This window comes from Cyphomyrmex costatus, unplaced genomic scaffold, assembly GCF_001594065.2.
Source record: "Cyphomyrmex costatus isolate MS0001 unplaced genomic scaffold, Ccosl1.0 scaffold43, whole genome shotgun sequence".
Lineage (NCBI taxonomy): Eukaryota > Metazoa > Arthropoda > Insecta > Hymenoptera > Formicidae > Cyphomyrmex > Cyphomyrmex costatus.
In genome coordinates this window covers 753,447-774,562 of record NW_017278534.1, presented here as the reverse complement: position 1 = coordinate 774,562, position 21,116 = coordinate 753,447, and the positions used below count along the sequence as shown (strand labels likewise).

At 33.7% G+C, this 21,116-nt stretch overlaps 3 protein-coding genes across 4 annotated transcripts; 1 reads left to right on the top strand and 2 right to left on the bottom strand.

Moving 5' to 3' along the window:
• Positions 1-512: 512 nt before the first annotated feature.
• LOC108777437 (serine/threonine-protein phosphatase 6 regulatory ankyrin repeat subunit A) lies at positions 513-15,237 on the bottom strand. Its single transcript, XM_018544336.1, has 22 exons — positions 15,177-15,237; positions 14,755-14,965; positions 14,107-14,272; positions 13,535-13,649; positions 13,304-13,465; positions 13,155-13,224; positions 12,858-13,077; positions 5,081-5,341; positions 4,639-4,831; positions 4,373-4,562; positions 4,051-4,297; positions 3,861-3,975; positions 3,567-3,656; positions 3,238-3,452; positions 2,936-3,158; positions 2,366-2,530; positions 1,933-2,291; positions 1,725-1,860; positions 1,354-1,594; positions 1,029-1,273; positions 703-832; positions 513-619 (listed from the first exon to the last, which is right to left on the bottom strand). The coding sequence occupies exons 2-22, from the start codon at positions 14,843-14,845 to the stop codon at positions 513-515; spliced, it is 3,741 nt and encodes a 1,246-aa protein (XP_018399838.1). The 5' UTR covers positions 14,846-14,965; positions 15,177-15,237.
• Positions 15,039-16,735, top strand: LOC108777438 (oligosaccharyltransferase complex subunit OSTC). Of its 2 annotated transcripts, none has more exons than XM_018544337.1 (4): positions 15,039-15,528; positions 16,016-16,089; positions 16,279-16,496; positions 16,580-16,735. In XM_018544337.1, exons 1-4 carry the CDS (start codon positions 15,063-15,065, stop codon positions 16,596-16,598), a joined length of 777 nt encoding a protein of 258 aa, XP_018399839.1. In that variant the 5' UTR covers positions 15,039-15,062; the 3' UTR covers positions 16,599-16,735. The 2 variants fall into 2 exon arrangements, with proteins under 2 accessions (XP_018399839.1, XP_018399840.1); XM_018544338.1 differs by lacking the exon at positions 15,039-15,528 and adding an exon at positions 15,541-15,733.
• A 270-nt stretch (positions 16,736-17,005) lies between these two features.
• On the bottom strand, positions 17,006-18,300 carry LOC108777439 (calcium and integrin-binding protein 1). The gene is made up of 5 exons (XM_018544339.1): positions 18,250-18,300; positions 18,125-18,159; positions 17,767-18,014; positions 17,482-17,680; positions 17,006-17,406 (listed from the first exon to the last, which is right to left on the bottom strand). Exons 1-5 carry the CDS (start codon positions 18,298-18,300, stop codon positions 17,385-17,387), a joined length of 555 nt encoding a protein of 184 aa, XP_018399841.1. The 3' UTR covers positions 17,006-17,384.
• Positions 18,301-21,116: the final 2,816 nt, after the last annotated feature.

Sequence of the window (21,116 nt, the reverse complement as noted above, 5' to 3'; positions counted from 1 at the left end):
ATATTCAATGGTAGTAAATATAATATATAGATATACGAATCACACATTTAACGTCAAATCACGATGATATATATATATATATATATATATCGGTATACATATATATACACATATACATATATATATAACAATATTATACCTCGTGCATGTCTAATTACAGAAACAGAAAATTGGCTTTGAATACTCGATCGTTTCCTAGGTATGCCTAAATTTATAGACTATTATTAAGTAACTGGTTAACATACATACATCCATACCCCTCTTGGCAGTCGATTAGCTGTTCTATCGAGTTTTTCGATAGCACAGACACCAATATTGTCATGATTGACGATCACCATGGGAGATCCGCCTATATGGCAATCTCGCTCGGAATTGGAGGCTAATTATGCTACATCGGAAAAGAGCCAGCAGCTCATCCACATCAGTCTAGCGGCGTCGATATAACCGCGTCTCGAGCCGACGTTTATTCTCGCTCGGAACATTTGACGATCCGAACGTGCTGATACTCGTTGTCAGTAAAACTCCGAATCAGAGCTGTGTTGAGAGTCCACGCCATTCAGGTATACCTCCAACGTGTGCTGAATAGCTGGCGAGTATTGGGTGGTTTCCCCATTTTGACCTAACAAAAGTAGCACAGTCTTATATATTGTACGCACACATTAATATATATATATTTTTACAATAGATAAAATGAAATATTACCCTGCGCGGAAAGAATAGTCGCTAAACACTTGGCCACTGCCGGATTTGGAGCACAGGCTAACGCGGGCGTGAGTCCATCAGCATCGACAGCAATGACACTCGCGCCCAATTGCAATAATCGTCGTGTAATCTGGACAAAATATATGTATTTCTCAGAAAATAATCTATTACGTTTCTATAGTATCGTGCGACGCTCGCATTCGAAATTAACCATAATTTGTGGTAATTGAATAATCAAAGTGCGCACCATAAACATATGAGAGAGGTGTAACACAGATCAGAAGTCTAACGTAAGAAGAAAAAGAAGAAACATAATTTCAGCTTACCGTCACTAAACCATTTCTTGCTGCCAGATGCAATGGCGTTCTCTGCTGCTTATTGATCATGTTAATAACAGAAACGCGCTGCAATTGTGATGTATTCTTGTCGGTATCAGAGCTGCCAAGCGACTCAATCCAATTTAAAAGCAACGACGCCGCGGCGGAATGACGTCTCTGACACGCTAGATGCAGTGCCGTATTCTTATTGGAGTCGACAGCACGTACGTCAGCTTTCCATTCGAGCAATAATTCTACGAAATACACCTTATCAATATAGGATTACCTCGAAAATAAAATAAACATATAACTGCGTTAAAGAGCGTTAAATTACCAATAGCGTTGCACTGTCCATTAACAGCCGCGCAAAGAAGTGGCGTCCGTCCGAAATAATCAGTCGTCTCGAGACCGGCTAATTCCGGCCCGACGGAGTTCAGAATTAATCGCGCGCACTCAACGGACCCTGCGCTCGCCGCGATATGCAGTGGTAATAAGCCACACGATGAATCCCTTGGAGCAGCAACCGCTTGTCCGCCGAATTTGTTGATCAACAAGTCTAAACAGTGCGCAGATCCCTGATATACAGCACAATGTACGGCAGAAAATGGATTACCTGTGATAATTAAAAAAGTGAGCTTGACATATTACGTTGGATAATCATCTTCAAAGAACGAGAAGCTACATGCCTTCCAAGGAATCAAACACGTCATGATTTAAAAGATATTCCACACAATTCGAGTTGCCATTATAACAAGCCCAGTGGAGTACCGTACAGCCTTGATCGTCCTTCAAAGCCGCTGCGGTTGGATCGGCTTTAACAAGTGCAGCTAAAGCGTACAATCTATAAACAAACTTGAAATGTAGAAAAGTTTTAAATCGCGACAAAAAATTTCGTATAAACGTAATTTCTCACCTGCCGCAAGCCGCTGCTAAATGTAATGGACTTTTACCGTTCACATCTTGCACAGCCACTTGAGCGCCATGCTTCAATAACAGTTTCACTAGCTGATTATCGCGTTCGTTGATCACAGCGCGAAATAGTGGCGTATGCTTATTGACATCTGGTAAATTGCAGTCGGCCTTGTACGTCAACAATAGCGTCGCACACTCCGGAAAGTTGTTCGCTACTGCCAGCGTCAAAGCAGTGCGTTGTTTGGAGTCGTAACAATTTACCACATTGGGATCATCCATGTCCTGCAGAAGAAGAGCTAGGCAATCTGCATGACCTGTGGCAGCAGCACAATGCACAGGCGTACGTTTCGTAACAGAATCCTGGAAATACAATGATATTAGTGTTACGCGTACAAATGTCCGCTTACCAAGCGAAAAATTCAGGTTCTTCTCACCTGTACTGCCACAGAAGCGCCAAATCGCAACAGAAGTATGATACACTGTTTATGCCCCTTATAGGCAGCCAAGTCTAACGGCGTCTTTCCGCTGTCTTCCTTGATATTCGTATTAGGGTACAAGGGCAGGAGTAGTTGCAAGATCTCATCGTGACCGTGATACGCCTGTTAACCCTTACAGGGACAGTGGGACAAATACGTCCCACCTTTTTCTCCTTAATCTTTTTAATGTTTTTTTGATATTTAATTACTAATATGCACATATTGATATATAATATATATACTTATAATAAAAACTTAAACTAAAAAAAATTCATTTCCTAATAATATGTTAATTCATTAAACAATATGCTTTCAGATATAAACAAATTAAAAAAAAAAAAACAATTTTTTTTAATTAATCGAACTGTACATTCCTGTACAATTTACCGTATGAATCCGTCATTTTAAATTAAAAAAAATTTCATTTATATTAAGATTAATTTTGCGAATTACGAATACGGATTCATATTTTATTGGTATCGAATTTTTATTTAAATTTGCATATCCGTTGCGCGCGCGTTTACGTACCGCGAGATGTATTGGAGTGAGTGCTGGTAGAGATGGCTCCTGGCCGGTCGAAGAGTTGAGTGAAGTGGTCAAATTCGAAGGCGACGACGATGCATTCAAAAGTGCTTCTAGTGCCGCTTTGTTGCCACCCGCCACTGCGTAATGAATCGCAGTAAATCCGCGTTTATCGCGTAAACGCGGATCTGCCCGATGTTGCAGCAAGTACTGCACGCATTTGAAAGATCTATATGAAATTAAAATAAAATCATATAAACAAATAAATTTAAGAAATTGACTTACACTAGAGAGAAAATTATACTGACTGAGCATTAGAATTCGATGCCGCTGCAGCCAGGTGTAATGGCGTTGCGCCATTCACGTCTTGAGCATTCGAATCGCTACCGAATCCAACCAAAGTGAACACGCAAGGGTAATGTCCTTGACATGCAGCATGATGAAGAGCCAATCGATTGTCGTTATCGACAAGACGGAAATTAGCACCGCTAGACAACAGCAGATCTAAGCAGTCTACGGAACCCTGTTTAAAAAAAAACCCAATATATTGTTTCCCCTTTGTTACATATTGATATATACTATTAAATTAAAAAAATATTAATATTACATTGATAAAAGATTAAAAGCGATACGCTACCTTAAATGCTGCCAAATGTAAGGCTGTCCTGCCACCGATATCCCGTGCGTCAATTCGTCTGCTATCGAGTTGCAATAATTTTCTACAAACCTATGGTATAATAAAACCAAATCAGGCATTAAATTGTCATAACATCGAATGTAAGCTGCTTTTCTTTTAAAAGATAATATACAGGTGTTATTGTATCTTTATCACTTATCAAATGCAAAGAAAGATAAAACAATGTTTGCATCGTCTGTGTTTCCCAAAAGGAAAGTAACTGAAGTATAAATACTGAAAAAATATGTAACTCACCTCTATATGTCCCGCTAGGCAACTCAAATGCAAAGGTGTGCGTTGCTGTGCGTTGCGTGTAGCTGGAGATGCAGCGCTTTCCAATAAAGATGTCGTCAGACACTCAAAGCCAAACCTGTAATTTAAAATTTTGTTCTTATAATCTCGTTCAAATCACGAAGCACTATATCTACAAAGACAGATGATTTACCAGGCAGCAATATGCAACGCTGTATTTCCATTTTTATCTCTCGCATCTGGAAAAGCTCCTGCGTCTAACAACGTTTTGGATCTCGTAAATCTTCCGTGGATCGCAGTCATATGCAACGGTGTACGACCGTCTTCCGACTGAACGTTAACCTTTAACCCATTGTAGATCAGCATCTTGAAACAGTGAACACCATGTACACTAGCAGCAGCAACGTGCAACGCGGTCTGCCCTCGATAATTTACGGCCTCTGTCGTGAAAGACAAATACAATGTTTATTCAAATGTTATAAATTGAGGTATTCAGAATTCTGATAATAACCCACCTAAATTAACACGATTAGCTATAAGTTCCTTGATCACATCCGGACAACCATTCAAACATGCGATATGCAACGGTGTATTTCCATACACGTTCTTGGCCTCGATATCACTGCCAGCTGTGATTAAAATGTACACACACTCTACATTACCAGAAGCAGCTGCTGCATGTAATGGGGTATATAAATCTCGATCCTTAACATAAAAATACACACAATATTTATATCTAGAATAAAAAAGTTATAAAAAAAGTTTTATAACAAATTAATACCTTAACATCCACTTCAACGCTTTTGGATATTAGCGCTTTCACAATTTCATTATGACCTTTGTATGCTGCAAAATGCAAAGCCCTTCGGTCTTTCTTATCGGAGGCGTTTATCGCGCAACCAAATTGCATTAAATATTCACACATTTCAAGATGCCCGTTATACACCGCATGATGAAGACATGTTTTCCCGCCTCTGCAGAAATTAAAAATTCAATAATCTATATGTATGTATTTATAATATTTATTAATAATTTAAAAGTAATTATAACGCTCTATGTGTATAAAACATTATAAATAAAAATAGGGCAAAAGAGTCAATTAGTTAAAAGTAACAAATTTAATTAAAAAATTCATAATATACAAAATAACTAAAACAAATGTTTCGACTCATCATGAGATAACTACAATATATGATACAATCGAAAGATTCAAAAGTATGCACCTGTCTGAGACATTGATATTTAACAAATGTGGCATTAAAAGTTCTACACATTGCACAGCATTATTTGCTGCTGCTACATGAAGAGGTGTCTGCCAACTACGATCTCGAGCATTTACATCCGCTTTGTATCTCAATAGAACGTCCACTACATTATAATTTCCTGAGCAACAAGCTCGGTGTAAGGGAGTTAACCATTTTTTATCTTTGCTATTGACTGCTGCACCATTTAATAAGAGAAGTTCTACAATAGCGGTGTCTCCCCTAAAACACAAATGCCATTTTAGCTGTATAATAGTTAAAACAACTCATAGTCTATTTTCTACTAGTATACATTAACTTTAACTCTCAGTTTAACTTACTTTATGTTTTTTAGATTTAAAAATTAGAAACAGATAAAGAATAGACTATAATATCTTGAGTTGTGATCTATATTAAATTGAACCTTTTGTGTGTACTCTAATATATAAATTAATTTTAATCTAGATTCAACTAAGTTTTCAGTTTTTTTAAGTTTTAAAAATTAGAAAAAGATGAGTAAGTTGAGAAGAGATTAAAGTTAATCTATACTGGTAGAAATGGACATTAGTAAACTTCTAGCATTTTTATTAACTAAGATATTAACCTATATGCTGCCGCATGTAAAAGAGAACGCTGCTCTTTGTCTTGCCAGTTAACATCCTCTTTTTGCGATAGCAATGTACGAACTGCCTCCACATTTCCATGAAATATAGCTTGTAACAAAGGAGGCTATAAAAACAAACAAATTCATTTTTCTTTGTCTCATCTAGATTAAAGAATACTTATATCTTCATAAAATATTCAACAATGCAGATATAATCTAAACTTCGTTAAAAACACTTGTAGATCATAAAAAACACAGTAATATGTAGTACATAATCAAAATATAAGCTAAATCCACTATGATGCCTCATGCAGCCTCCAAAACAAAGAAACTTGATTTAAAAAAATTCTCAAGACAAAATATACATACAATAGACAATGTGTATTTAGGCTTCACAGGGAGAAGGATAGAGAAGCTACAGAGGCGTACAAGAAATATTCACGCCAGACTAAAAAAAAATACAAATCTGAGACGGAAGTGCTAACCTACGCTTCCTAGATAAACGTGATAGCTTAAGAGAGCCCGAATAAGAAGACGCAACGTACCTCCTCGTGGAGATCTTTGAAGGTATTCATATTGATTAGTGTGATCCTAGGGTTCTTCGTGTCTACGTTGTCGTTTCTCCTCATAGAAACATCGTCAACCGATCGCAAGCAGGTGAGTCATCAGGTCCACGGACACAAAATCCTCTCAGCTGCTGCCGCCGCCGCAACCGACTGGACGAGCGGTCTGGTCAAGTTCAAGTGCGCGTGTCACGCGTTCGATACGCGTCTCGTTCACAGATAGATCGTTTCAACAACGAGCGGTGCGGCATCGGACTCGTCGCGTTCTACCGTTGTGTATATTTACGCGCACGTGGCCGCTTTGTCCGACGCGCTCCTCACGTTTGCCGCCATCTTCGACGTTGTTGTGCGCGAGCTTGTAAACAACGGCGTCGGATGCGGCCTCTGGAGACCTTGCGGCTGCAGCGGAGAAAGGGAGGTTTGCCTCGACTCTCGATGAGAAACGTAGACCGGAATACAAAGGAATTGTATGAAAGAATAGACCAAGGAAGGTGAGAAAAAAGTGGATCATACACGATTGCGGTATTTCATTGTGTTTACCTGAAACCAATGATTTTTATTTTTCATAAATGCAGTGCTTTGGTTACATAGAAAATAATTGTGATTATAAGTAAATAAGTATACACTGTAATTGTGATTATAAATAAATAAGTATATACTACAATTTAACTTGAAAAAAAATAATTAGATGGATAAATTTTGTTTCGGTACATGGTGATTCGTGATATTTTATTGCAGATTTCCGTCAGTTGAATTCAATCGTCTTTCGTTCCACAATTTGATCCACAATGATTCCACGGTTCGCCAGTGATTCGCATGATCAGCGCCACTGAAGATGCCGCCAAAATGCACAAAAGTCGTCTGCTAGTCGATGCTAGTCAGGGCATGAACACGTTCTCTTTATTAACGTCTCAAGCGTCTGAAATGTAATTTTTGTCTCAGCAAAGCGATTGAGACACGAATTTTACAATTATTATCGCAAATACAGAGAAGTACATAAACAATTTTTATTATTTATTATAATATATTATTGTAATGTCACTTCAATTCTATAATATACTGATAATTTTATAAATGATTTAGCACGAGTATTATAGATGGATCTCGATGTTACTTTCGACTGCAGTGGCAAAGTAAACGTCAACGACTGGCAGCTAAGCAGAAACGGGCTGTTTTATCACAGAGAAGTGGACAATGCACTTTTTTCGCAAACTGACTATCCCTTTTCACACATAGAAGTCAGGCTCTTCGACTGCGTCATACCTGGAGCAGTTGCCGTGATGGATCTTAAACATCTTATTAACTGCATGAAGTATTAACATTTCTTGAGAACAATATTTTCATAATTATGTTTTGAAGTCTATTGAATGAATATAATTTATAATTTTACATTATCTATAATTTTACCTTAATTTTTTCTATTCGAGGATGCAGTTGAAAATACTAAACAGACAGGAGAGGCCAGTCACAATATCTGGATCATGCAATAATGATAATATAAATTATTTTTCTCTAAGAAAGATGATTTGTGAATTTATTGTATATTTCCGTATGTATATGAACAGGTAAATGCGACGTTTTCTTATTTCTGCTATGTTTTGATTTTGCAATAATTGATTCGTTTTATATTTTGACATTATAGCATAAGGTGGGATCTTAATGCATTAGAAATAGTAATACCTGAAATCAGCAAAGACGTAGATACTCTATTTGACTGCCTTAAGTACTTTCTTAGTACACTACGTGGTATTCCAGATTCGACTCTGCATTATGCTGCTTCCAATATAGGAAATAAGGTAACTAAAGAAATTTATTGTCTTCTTGGTCAAGGAAAAACATTATTTCTGTTTCAGTGTAATCAGCCAGAATTTCATTTGTATCATATCCATATAGAGTTAAGGTGGTTCTTTATAACATTGATATTTTCAAGAACTTATTTCCAATATCACACACAGTTAGAGGAGTTGGAAACCACTGCTGAAATGATTATCAATGATCTCCTATATTCTACCTTAAAAATATTTGAAAGGGTAAAAATGATTAAAACATTTGATTTTTGTTTATATAATAATATAAACATGGTAATTATATTTCTTTTTTTTTGTTCAGTTAGCCTTAAACTGGACTATAGATCTCACACAGAGAACACCATACTGCTGCACATGCACGCGAGAATTGTGGCTCATGTTTCAAATTTTTGTCGACAGTTTAGGAGAAAGGAAGAAAATTAAGGTATTAATTAGTAATAATTTTGTAGATATGTATATTCATATAATCAAATTGTAGATGTTTTGGGATATCGTAAATAGTTGTATTGATAGGATACTAAGTAAGAATCAATCCCAAGCAATTTTCTGGCACAGAAGCGTGGACCCCTCTCTGCCAGACTGTAAGAATCCTGAATTGTTTTGCATCTGGATAATATATCATCTGTCTTTGTTGTATGGATACAGTAATGATGGCGTATACCTGCAATTTAATTCTCCAAGGGTAATTACAACATAAATTAAATTGAACTTTATAGATCGTGTAACAGATACTTTATTTACAGATTAAATCTAACTGTGAACAAGTTGAAAAGGTTCTAAAAGTATACGTATGTAAAGGTGGAAAAGATGGTGAAAGGGATGAACTTGATGTAGAACTTAAAATTATAATACCGTTGTTATTCGATCTTATTATTAACTGGTGGCAACCACGAGTACCGATTATATCTTTCCTTTGGGACTGTTTCCACAAAAGATTAGATCAACCATTCTTATTACAAACTTCTGGACCTTGGGTTCTGTCTCTTGAAAAGTATTTCCGAGTAGCTTGAACATAAATTTATGTACATAAGTTAAAAATAAATGAATAAAGTCCGAATATATATATATATTTTTTTAGGAAAACAGCTACGGATATTTTGAAGCAGATTAATGACAGAATTTATGGCAAGTTTGAACATTCCAAGGAATCCAGTTATAGTATGTTCTTGCACTTGATAGGTAAGTGGAAAATATTCTAAGTGTTGATTGTATCATGTTAAAAAATTAATCTTTTAGGTACCTTTTTGAAAAAATACGGCACATCAGACCCGAAATACTGGAATCAAATCAAGGGGCGTATATATACAAAATTTTCAAAAATTAAAGTCGCAGAATTCTCTGAAAGTGGCCTCTACAATTTCATATCTTTATTTATTACTTTAGCTATTACCGCAGATACAAACGTTGTGAGTTAAACAAATATACGATTGCTAAATTCTTTAATAACGATGTATATTAAGGTACATTTTTACAGTGTATAACAATGTTAGATCTCCTGCCATCTACGCATGAATTGAATAACGATTATAATAAAAAATGCAATTTAATCTGGAAAGGAAAACTAGCGTGTCTTTTGCTGTTTAATGAAAAAAAATTACCTCTTGGTTCCATAAGTGGACATTTTACAGAAACAGTATGCTCCATTTCTCATGTAAATTATGCAAATGTAAATCATATACATTTTTTGTAAATCTTAATTTTTTTTTAAAGATTAACTTGATAAGCTGTTGTAAGGATGAAACATCTCGTTCCATGATGATCAATTTCGTGGATGTATTGAAAACAATTTTGGATGGCAATGAGAAAATGGATCGAGGAGAGTTTAATTTTATCGGTGGTTGGATCGATCGTTATCTTTTGGAATGCCCAAAGAACAGAATTGGATCTTTATTAGAGATGATCGCGAACGTTTTCGAAAAATGTATTGTCTTGCAAGTTTCATGTAACAATTCGGGTTGGTATATCTTTGTCTTTAATTCGAATACATTAATATCGTGATTTCAGATATATTTTCAAGTTTATATGACGAAAGTACAAACACTTACTAAAATATACCTATAGATGATGCCAGAAAATTATTAGACGCACTGTGGTGTCACGTTGCATCCAGAGTTCGGCAACTCGTCTTCGATCCTGTACTCATTGGTGACAATTATAAAATAATTTCCAAACTAGCTGTCATATTCACTTTAGAGGCAGTTAGAGAACCAGCCACTGCTAAGAAGTACAAACACTCGACTATATCTTTATTCCAGCATTTTGCAACATCAATATTTTTAAAAGATATAAGGTAAAAATGTTTTATCTGAAAATCAATATCTATTGAAAATATAATAATAATAAACTATCTTTGTCTTCAGAATTACACAGTATTATTTAACATCTATTCTCGAGAATGAACAAGCTGTTCAAAATTTGAAAAAGGAAATTCCGAATTTTGATACTATTCTTATTCAAGTTTGTATATACCAATTTACTTTGTTATTACACGTTGTAAAACGATTGGAAAAGAGTTCATAAAATATGTTTTAGGCTTGGATAAAATGTTCCATTGTTGGTTACGATAGAAACAAGGAAAATATAAAAATTCTGCAAAATTACATTATCAATCTTGATGAGATCAAAGAAATATTTGTGTTGGATTATGATATGTACGAATTTAAGAACAGTGATGAACCTATTTTGACATTCATAATATCGTTTATGAAGAAACTAAATACTTTAAAGGTATTAATTTTTTTGAATCCAGCATGCTCGTACAATCCAAAAACAAATTAATACAACTGAAACATTTTACAGTCTGAGCAAGAAAAGTATCTATATAACGCAAAATGTAAGATGTATTTTAAAAATTTAGAAAAGTGGGTCATGATACCTATAACGGAGGAAACGAAAGATTCGGAACTTGCATTTTGGATTTATAGATGTCTTGGTACACTGATTCTTTGCATTTCTCCAATATTATATACTAAAGTAAATATTCTAAAGTATGTGTAATTTAATGATCTCTGCTAAAATTTTTATATTTTAAAAAAATGTTACCTTTACAGAATCAACCAAACGATATGTTAAGAACACTCATCAATAAAATTATATTGGTACCAGAAAATTCTACACAGTCGTATATAAAAGAATTAGGAAAGAAGATATTTTCGATGGTAATACTCGGACTGGAGAAACTGAATGTCAAAAGCGATATATTATTACAAGCAATGATTCGAGATATCTTCGATCAATACTTGCCGATTCTGATAATCGAAGTCAACAGCGGTTGCAGTTTTAAGGTGTCTAATACGTTATTGAAATGCTTTATGGATATAAAGAACGAATTTCTACGTTTGATTTTCGAAATGTTGATGTCAAACTTTTATAACATATCATCCGACAACGTCATGCACAAACACTCCAACTTGGTATGCAGTCGTGTAATTATTTGCTTAGTGTCACAAATGTGTTGCAAATTTATTTATTACACATTCACACAGATAACTTGGCTTATAAAAACATTGCTTAAAGAAGGAAGAAAGTATCCCAAATATATTACAGAACACATTGTCCAAATTTGTTCTCCAAGCGTCTTTGGGTGTTATATGAAGGTTCATGATCACCACCCACACAAGCTATACACAATTGATTTTATCAATGATATAATCAAAAATCCTTATTACGAGGAAGATAAATTCATCAGGTGAAAAAATATCAATATATATTATAATTTAAAAATATATATAATATGTATAATTCATAATCAATCTTCGGTTTTTCAGAGAAAAATTCCAAACTGCTATTTCTGCTGCAGTACAAAAATATTTGATCACAAATGCGCAATTTACATTTGAGTTCATACGATCTGTTTTATCGATAAAGAAAGATATTATAATTAATATATTTCCGCAAATTGAAACCATCATACTTTATGCTGAACAATATAATCGACCCAATGCAGCATCCTTGAGGTAAGAGAACAATCGTAAATCTTTAAATTATAAATAATTCTTATGTTTATATAGCATGAGATTAAAACTTATAATTTCAGATTCATGTCAAATCAATTGAAAAAGCATATGCTGAGTATGGATAATAATTCATGACAGGATCATAAAAATATATTAATAATTTAACGAGCTCTAAGTATTCTAAATAATAATAAATTTAGATTCTGTAGAGGAATTTAGATTCTTCATAATCATCGGGTATTAATTAAGAAAAGTTTGATCTTAATGCACATATAACTATTTCAATGTACATAAATTGGATTAAGTTCATATTAAGTAATACGTAATACAAGTTGATGAAATTATTATTATATTTATAACTCAATTTTGATTAAAATAAGTATATAAAGTGTAAATTATTGTCTCTTATACTAAAAATACCACAAATAATTAGATACGATACACACGTAAACTCACTCATAAATAATTGGCAATCATCGGTCTTTTTATAACATGGAATTTTTTTACAAACTGTTAAAAACAATACACCTAAATTTTCCTCGCTACTTTCGATGTGAATGCCTTGAGCGATGATGTTTCAACGACGCATTGGTTGTATTGCCTGAAGGTGATCGTCATCCAACTAATTCGAGACGGGACACGGCACTACGTACTGCATTACGTAAACTCTGTTCGGCATTACCGCTTAGTAGTGACTCCAATCTCTCGAAATAACTGTCGATATTTTGTAACGTAGCACCGTCGTGTGTGCCTATAAAAAAATTAAGTATTTATATAAATAAAATGTCAAGCTGATACGAGATCAGTGATATAATTTTTTACAGAAACTCGCCTGGAAGTGGTATAGTGGCGAAGCAGCCTGCTAGTTGAGAACGAAGAGAATCTAAATGACGCTGCAAAGCTTGATTGGTCGTTCGTTGTTGATTAGTTTCAGATTCCAAACGATTCACGGCTGCGTGCAAACTGTCCACATGTCGCTGGAGAACCGCGTTCTGAGCTTCGTAGTCAGAAGTAGCTTTCCGCAATTGTCTTAATTCAGCCTCACAAGCTATATTTTCATCATTTTAAAATTTGTCCATTTCGTTATATTTTATTGATTACTCATAATTTCTATAACTCTTTTACCTTTGTTATGATCCAAGAATTCTTCTGTAAAAATAGGGATATCGAAGCCTGTAAAGTCATTGTCCTTATCCTGTTGAACATCCTAAGTAAGAAGTTTCCATTAACATTATGATTGATTAGCCACACTTTTAAATATATTAATATCGTACATTCTGTTCGATGTTTACGTCCGTGCCGTTTCGTTCCTTCTTATTTTCATTTTGTCTTTCTGATTGTTTTTCATTAAACAGCCGGTATGCTTCTGTTTGCTTATAATCGCTAAACTCGCGATTGTAGCGTTCTTTGTCTTGTTCAGCTGCATCCAAATAATGCTGTAAATATTTATTATTTCATAAATATTACAGAGAGGTAACAAGAGATATGATAAGAAAGTAACAAACCTGCTTTTGATCAACTGGTAATTTACTCCATTCTGCAGCCAGAAGCTTTGTAATTTCTGTGAATGTTAAGCTTGGATTTTGATTTCGAACTTTCTCTCTCCGGTCGTTTAAAAATCTGCACACATGTTATATGTCGTTATAGATAGAATATTTTAATAGTATAAATATAAAGAGGGCAACGAGCCAAGTAAATTAACGAATAATTTAATTTAAACAATCATATAAACATATCTACAACAAACGTTTCGACTCCGATTGGGTCACATTTTCAATGTTACATAAATTATAAAGTATTCTAAATTAAAATATTGTGTACATTCTTCATTAAGTCAAAAATTATTCTCAATTCACTGCAAGTTTCAGTCAATATTGGTGTTGTAAGCATAATTAATCTTAGTAGAAAAAATACATATGAAAACAAGGAATTAACAATATTCTAAAACATAAAGTGTAAATATAAAAGTCTTTTACCTTGTCAATAATAAAAAATACTATTTTATACTTATTGAGCCTTATAATTATTTTTAGAATATTTTAACTTATATTAAAATACTTGTATGATTGATCATTACAGAAAGTAACCACTTAGAGGCTGTCTTGGTGCAGTGGCGTCTCTTGGGGCTTTTTTACGTTTCTTTGTTCTATTTGGTGTGTTGCCAGTGGCAGTGGCACTCCTTTTTATACCATTGTCGCACATTGAATCTGGTGCTTTCTCTTCTGTACTTACTGGAGATTTAGCTAATGAAATAGAAAAGATTAACAATTAATTTCTCAATGAATCTGTATCATCTTAATGTAGATAGAATCTTTTTGTTTAATGCACAGAAAGATTAGATCAGTGATTCAATAAAGCATGTCAAATTAGAAATTTTGCTGTATTATTCTGACAGTTGAATTACGTTAATCAAAGTCATACTAATATCTGTTTCTATGTAGATTAATTTTAATTTCAATCCAACTTACTCTTCGTCTTTTTCTAACTCTTATATCCATTTGTACTAGTCTAGTGTAATTTTAATCTCAGTTCATCAACTAATATGTTCATCTTTTTCTTATTCTAAGAATTAGAAAAAGATAAAGATAAGTTGAACCAAGATTAAATTTGATCTATATTAATACAAACAAGCATTAAAACTAAATAAAATGAAGAGTTGATTGAACCAAGATTAAATTTAATTTACATTGGTGAAAATAAGTATAAATGTGATAAGTAAACTTACCAGTGTGTTCCTCCGTTTCACCATTGTAAGTAGGCTGCTCCATCGCACCATTGCTCTCAGGTACATCATTCATTGGAGTAGTCTCACTCATTTTTCGCAATACGTCTCCAGTGCTGTTCTTACAACATAAACCCTGACGATTTCAGACTATATATCCATCATATGTTTACACAGCAAATATCTCTCTTTGAAAATCATATTTTTATATTCTCTGTAATAGCGCAAAATTATTTAGACGTGTGTAAAATGAATACTGTTATCCAATACGATACGTACCAGTATCGTATTGGAAAAAACGAAGAGCAATAATGTCAAACGAGCTCTTGAACAGATGCTTTGCGTTGAGTCGCATAAAATTTGCTTGTCACTCTATCCGCTGCGAGGTTAATTCACGGGAAATAATCAGAATTAATGGAAACTACCTAATTGCCGTCGCTCCATGCGACGAAATTTTACGTGGCGCGCTATCACGCTTGTTTGTTCGTTCGATTCTTTTTTTCTTCCTTTCGGATATCGTCCTCGACTCGGTCGACCCCAAGAACTCGAAAGTCAATCGCACGGCGTCGAAAGGCGCCTGCAGGCGCCCGGTGATAACAGCTTCCGGGTGGAACGCCACGCGTCTAGATATTTGTGCACCGTGCCCGCGTCCCACGCTGATTCGCTGCTTTGAGCCGTTTGGCAGGGTGGTGAAGTGGGGTGGAGGGAAACACTGCTTCGGAGTATTTCGGAGTAATCGGAGTTGCCGGGCTGTTCGGAGCTGTCAGGTACTGTCAGGTGAATGTTCCGGGCGAGATCCTTTATTTTTTCATCGCGTAGTAACTTAGACTCGACTGTACAAGGATGGAGTGCATTTACCGGTTACCGTTCTTAATCCTGGAAGTGCCTAATTTAAAACTAAAGAGACCATCCTGGTTCGTAAAGCCTAATGCTATGATAGTCTTCTCCTTCATACTGCTGTCGTACTTCTTGGTGACAGGAGGTTAGCCGTAAAATTCTCTCGACTTATTTATGTATTATGTTATTTATTATTATGTTATAAAAAATATATAATTTACATAATAATATATTATTTTATATAATTAAATTATTTTATACTATATTATTTTACAATGTAATTTTTTTTTATATATTCATTAGAATTTACTTATATATAATTTACAGCAATGATATTATATATGTTGTTTTATATAATTTAATACATTATAATGCTTCTAATATAATTTATCATTTATTGCTCATTTTACATGATTATATTTTATAGGAATTATATATGACGTAATTGTTGAGCCACCTAGCGTAGGATCTACGACGGATGAGCATGGTCACACGAGACCCGTAAGATTATTGTTGAGAAAACTTTAGATCTGTTCTTTTTGACTGAACTTTTGCACTAGTTCATCTTTCTTCCTTTTCTCTCCAGGAGAAGAAAAAAGGAAAATAGATGAATGCAAAAGTTTAGCCAAAAAGAACAGGCCTCTTTATTCTTCAGTGATTTGCTTTTTTAAACCAGTATGATTTTTGCAGGTAGCGTTTATGCCCTATCGTGTAAATGGACAGTATATCATGGAAGGTTTAGCCTCCAGTTTCTTGTTTACAGTAGGAGGCTTGGGATTCATCATCCTAGATCAAACACACGGTCCATCAACGCCGAAACTTAACCGAGTTCTCTTGATCTGTGTTGGATTCCTCAGCATACTTGTATCATTTACTGCATGCTGGATTTTCATGAAGATGAAACTTCCGTAAGATATTTATAGCTTTTGAGACAATCTCCGTGTATGCTATATTATTAGACAAATAATAATATTTATTTTTTTATTTTTAGTGGGTATCTGCAATCCTAAGTCATAAGCGATTGTGAATTCCACGAGATATAATGGTGAAATATCATTTTTATATCATATTGTGTAAGATATTGTGTAAGAATTATACAGGATGTTGTAACAGAGGACTGGTAATTTTTATAATAAAGTATAATATAAACACAATTGCATAGCTTTAGTATCATTTGTAATGTAGAATAAGAGATGTTATATCATTTTTACATATATATATTATAAATAAAATTATGTAAATGTGTAACAATTGAGACTAAAATTTTAAATAATATATTTCAATATAGATATTCTATTTTTAAATACTCATTATAAATATAATCCTAAAAGTTCATAATCAAGATGAATTTTCTCTTTTCCGAGTAATAGATACGAGTTGACGTATATACTGGCTTTAAGTTATCAAATTTGTGCATTCATTCAACTTCCTTACATAAGATATAGCTTTCAAAAATGTTTATTTACTGGTCTCAAAAGAAGAGGATTTTCTCTTCATTAAATTGGAGCATCATACATGTATCTCAATAATACCACTGTATGTTTGGCAGTTTTATATGGCATGTTATTTTTAAATTAAAGAATCTATATGTTTCTCGTAGTTATGTCCGTTTCTTCCATTACAACCTCAAATAAATAAGTTCGAAAATAAAAAAATCATCTGACTTAGGCCAAATATATAGAGCCTTGGCACATTCTGCAATAGCGTTGTTTTTTTTCTCTTCTGCATTAGGCCCATATCTATTATAATTATAAATTTCAATTAATATTCAGTCTTTCAAGTCTTGGCAAGTTCGTTTATAAACGAATGCGAAAACTCCTGCAAAACATTTTTAAATTATTAACGAAATTAAAAAAAACATTTTTATAATTATAATCTTATAAAGCATCTTACTTAGAAAAATCACTGCTCTTCTCTATAATGTGTTCAAATTCAGCAAAGCTAAGTGCACCATCATCATCTAAATCAGCTTCATCAAGAATATACTGAAGAAGCTGCTGCATGTCACTGTCATTTAATCTCTGGGGTGCAGTTAATCTGTCGACAACTTGCCGTAAATCTCCCACACCAAGCATATCATCCCCATCAAAATCTTAATAAATGAGATTTCATTATTAAATTGGAGATATGAAGATATGATTTCAGCAACATGAAAATTGATACCATCTGTACACTTACCAAATATTCTAAATGCATGTTCAGCCTTTACAGCTTTTGGAGCAGCATCGCTAAACACAGACATCATATCCAGAAAATCTTCAAAGGTGCAATCACCATCCTGACTGGAGCTAAAAACTTTACAGATCCTGTCGCCGAAAGGATTCACTCTCAACTCAGGATACTGCAAGATCTTGGACATAGGCAGCTTTGCGTTTTTGTTGTGTCCAACTTTTTCTGGAGCAAGCGCCTTGAATTTCTGATGTGCGCTATAAAAAGAGCAAATATTTTACATAATAATTATCAATCCAATACGATAAATTTAATAAAATGTATATATATTTAAATAAATAAAAATATCTTCACTAATAGTACTTACTATAAGACTTCCTTCTTAGTGAAATATGTTAAATCCTATCGATAAAAGTAAAACACAGTATTATTAAAAAATATTTATTAAAGTCAAAGTTAAAAATAAGCAAGAGCAAAACAAAGCAGTCATACTTGGTAATCCTGTAGCTCTTCTTCTGTAAACTGACTTTTTCCTGCACCCATCCTTGTGAAACAATCATACGATGTGTCAACAAATATACCTTGCAATCGCTTCAATTATCCTTACAAAGAAACTCGGCCATCATTAGTGCAATTAGTCAACGTTAGGTATATGCTGCTTACTAATTTGTGACATGCAGTCCCACATTACTTTTATCACAGCTGTTTTAAAGCTTAAAGGTGGCTTATTCACGGTTAAAAAATTTTATTCTCCTAACTTTTAACTGACCTGTCGATGTTCGTATTCAATTATTTCGTAATCATTGTATAATTGGATCGTTATATCGTGGAATAAACGTAGAGAAATAAATGTATGTATATGTACCATGTATCGCTCTTGCCTATGTAATTGTGCTTTTAAAGGACGCTATTTATTGATCAGCACGCCGGTGCAGCGAGTGCAAATTTGTCGGGCTTCAGTATCTCTCTTTATTTGCACTCTCTGCATTTGAAATGGGACATAGATATACATTCGATCTTTAGCGGAAGAAAGAGGCAGGAACGAAAGTGGAGAAAATGCGAGGAGATAAAGAGACACATCGGCGAAGCAGTAAAGCGGAAATTGGCGGAACTTCTGAACCATTCTATACACTTTTCAACGAGAGTGACGAGAGGTGACGATAGTAGACCAACTGAAGTTCTCATCAGTTTTGACGACAAAAGACAAACAATAGTGATGGAAAAAATCGGAAAGATCTTCAAAGATGTTTACTATGATCAGTTCAAGTGGTGAGTTTATAAGAATTATACACTTTTTCTTTGAGAAATTGCAGAATAGACCTGATGGTACTTTTGGCAACCTTAACCTCTACTCGTGTGTGTTAGATTAATTTGCTTTAATTATTTCATTAATCATTTCTCGTAAAAGAATTATTATTATTAGGTTTGTAGCTGATGAACTATTACTTATTGAACTTATATGTCCATTACAATCATCTCTCCTAATTTAGGTTAACTTTAATCTTATACTTGAATTTATTTATATCTTTTTCTAGTTTTAAGAATTAGAGAGAACATAATAAGTAAGTAAAACTAAGATTAAAGTTAATAATGTATATTAATAAAAATAGACATATTAATCCTATTCCATCCAGTTAACTTTAATTAGAGATTAACTTCAATTAACTTTAATCTTAGTTTAACTTATTGTTTATCTTTTTCTAATTCTTAGAATTAGAAAAAAGGTAAAGAGTAAATTGAATCTAGAAAATATTAACTTATATCTATAATTTCTACATCTTACAAAAATATTTCATATCCACTTTTTTTTATAGGTCGATAGTGAAGAACATTGCTTTCTTTGTCGTTGGCGTTAAGATTGCCATCGAATGCAATGGGATGACTTTAATGCCGCCAGTCTCCGTTTAAGATCATGAATCTGTTGTAAGATCCAGAGAACCATCTAAACGCTTCATCGATTTCTTGAGTCTCATACACTGATTACAATCATTGTAGGAATACAATTCAATTATCTGTATTATATATAACTGTATATTTTGTATTTGAAACATTTGTTAAAGAATTGTTAATAAATAATGTACAGTATCTGTCGTTGCATTTGCAGTATTTAAGATGACTGATCGATTTTTAATCAACCAATTATATATAAGGCTGATTTCACAAATGTTAGAGTAATCTTGATTAAATTTACATTCATTTTTTTCTTATTTAGAATTAGATAAAAAATAAGGAATAAATTGAACCGAGGTTAAAATTAATTTGTGATAGAACCGAGTTTTAATTGGTAATCACTGGTAGAACTGTTTACAATAAAGACTGCACAATTTATTGTCTTGAATCTTTCTTTTTCACATAATTCTATTTACATTACTTTTGTTAAAGACATTCAACAAATTAATCGCAAGTTAAATTAATATCCTTTTTACTCTAGAAATTCGCTTCCAGAAGCACGACCGCTCATTGAGCGCTCAATAAGCTCTTGTACCTGTTTGGTTTATATTTTTAGATCTAATGGAATATGCCAATTAGATAAAAAAGCTCATTGAGCGCTTAGTGAGCGGTCATGCTTCTGATGCACCTAGTTTCAATAAGCATTTGTATCGGTCGCTTATTATCGAAATGAAATCGATGTCTCGCCCTGTCAATGTTGCATATCGATAGTGTGACGATCGATGCAAATGTATATGTACAGGCAACTTAATTTTGAAGCGCCTCTATGTCCACAAAATGTGGACATTGAACTATGTAGCCAATGTCCACGATCGTGTCGGTAATGTCCATGATTTTTTGGTTCGAATCTTCCCTAAGTCCATTATTATCGATCCGTTAGACAAATAAAGACAGACAATCAATCGATTGTCGTTTGCTCACCCTTAATTTAAAAGATACAAGAAAATTAAGTTTTGGTATCGAATTAAAAAAAAGATTTTTTTCTTCATGCATTCGTTTGCTCATCGTTAGTTTGTTCATAAATCTTTTGAACTTAGGGTGAGCAAACGAAAATTCCAACTGAGAATTCGTGAATAAATGATCAGCAAACAAATGCATGAAGAAAAGAATCGATTTTTTAATACTGGGAGGCCAGTTTCACACGGGTGAAGAGCGAACAGTCACCGTTCATCTCACCATGGCTCGTGTAGATAGATATAGCTCTAGCTCTACTGGTCATTTCTTTTTGAAACGTATTCGTAATAAATATTAAATAATATGAAACGTTGTTCCTAAGATTTCAAAAACTCAAAATATTAAATTAGAAATATAAGTCAGAAAATTTTTTTATTTTAAAATAATAAATAATATTAAATAACTGCTCAATCTTTTTTTTTATTTAAATAATTCAAACACACACACACACACAC

Coding starts and splice junctions, on each gene's coding strand:
- LOC108777438 (XM_018544337.1), top strand. CDS start 15,063: ATGTCAAACGAGCTCTTGAACAGATGCTTTGCGTTGAGTCGCATAAAA. Junction 15,529..16,015: donor GAGCTGTCAGGTACTGTCAG/GTGAATGTTCCG, acceptor TATATTTTATAG/GAATTATATATGACGTAATT. Junction 16,090..16,278: donor AGCATGGTCACACGAGACCC/GTAAGATTATTG, acceptor TGATTTTTGCAG/GTAGCGTTTATGCCCTATCG.
- LOC108777437 (XM_018544336.1), bottom strand. CDS start 14,845: ATGAGTGAGACTACTCCAATGAATGATGTACCTGAGAGCAATGGTGCG. Junction 13,466..13,534: donor TACCAGTTGATCAAAAGCAG/GTTTGTTACTTT, acceptor AAATATTTACAG/CATTATTTGGATGCAGCTGA. Junction 2,292..2,365: donor GCGCTTCTGTGGCAGTACAG/GTGAGAAGAACC, acceptor TTGTATTTCCAG/GATTCTGTTACGAAACGTAC.
- LOC108777439 (XM_018544339.1), bottom strand. CDS start 18,300: ATGGGTGCAGGAAAAAGTCAGTTTACAGAAGAAGAGCTACAGGATTAC. Junction 18,015..18,124: donor ACTAAGAAGGAAGTCTTATA/GTAAGTACTATT, acceptor CTCTTTTTATAG/CGCACATCAGAAATTCAAGG. Junction 17,681..17,766: donor ACATGCATTTAGAATATTTG/GTAAGTGTACAG, acceptor TCATTTATTAAG/ATTTTGATGGGGATGATATG.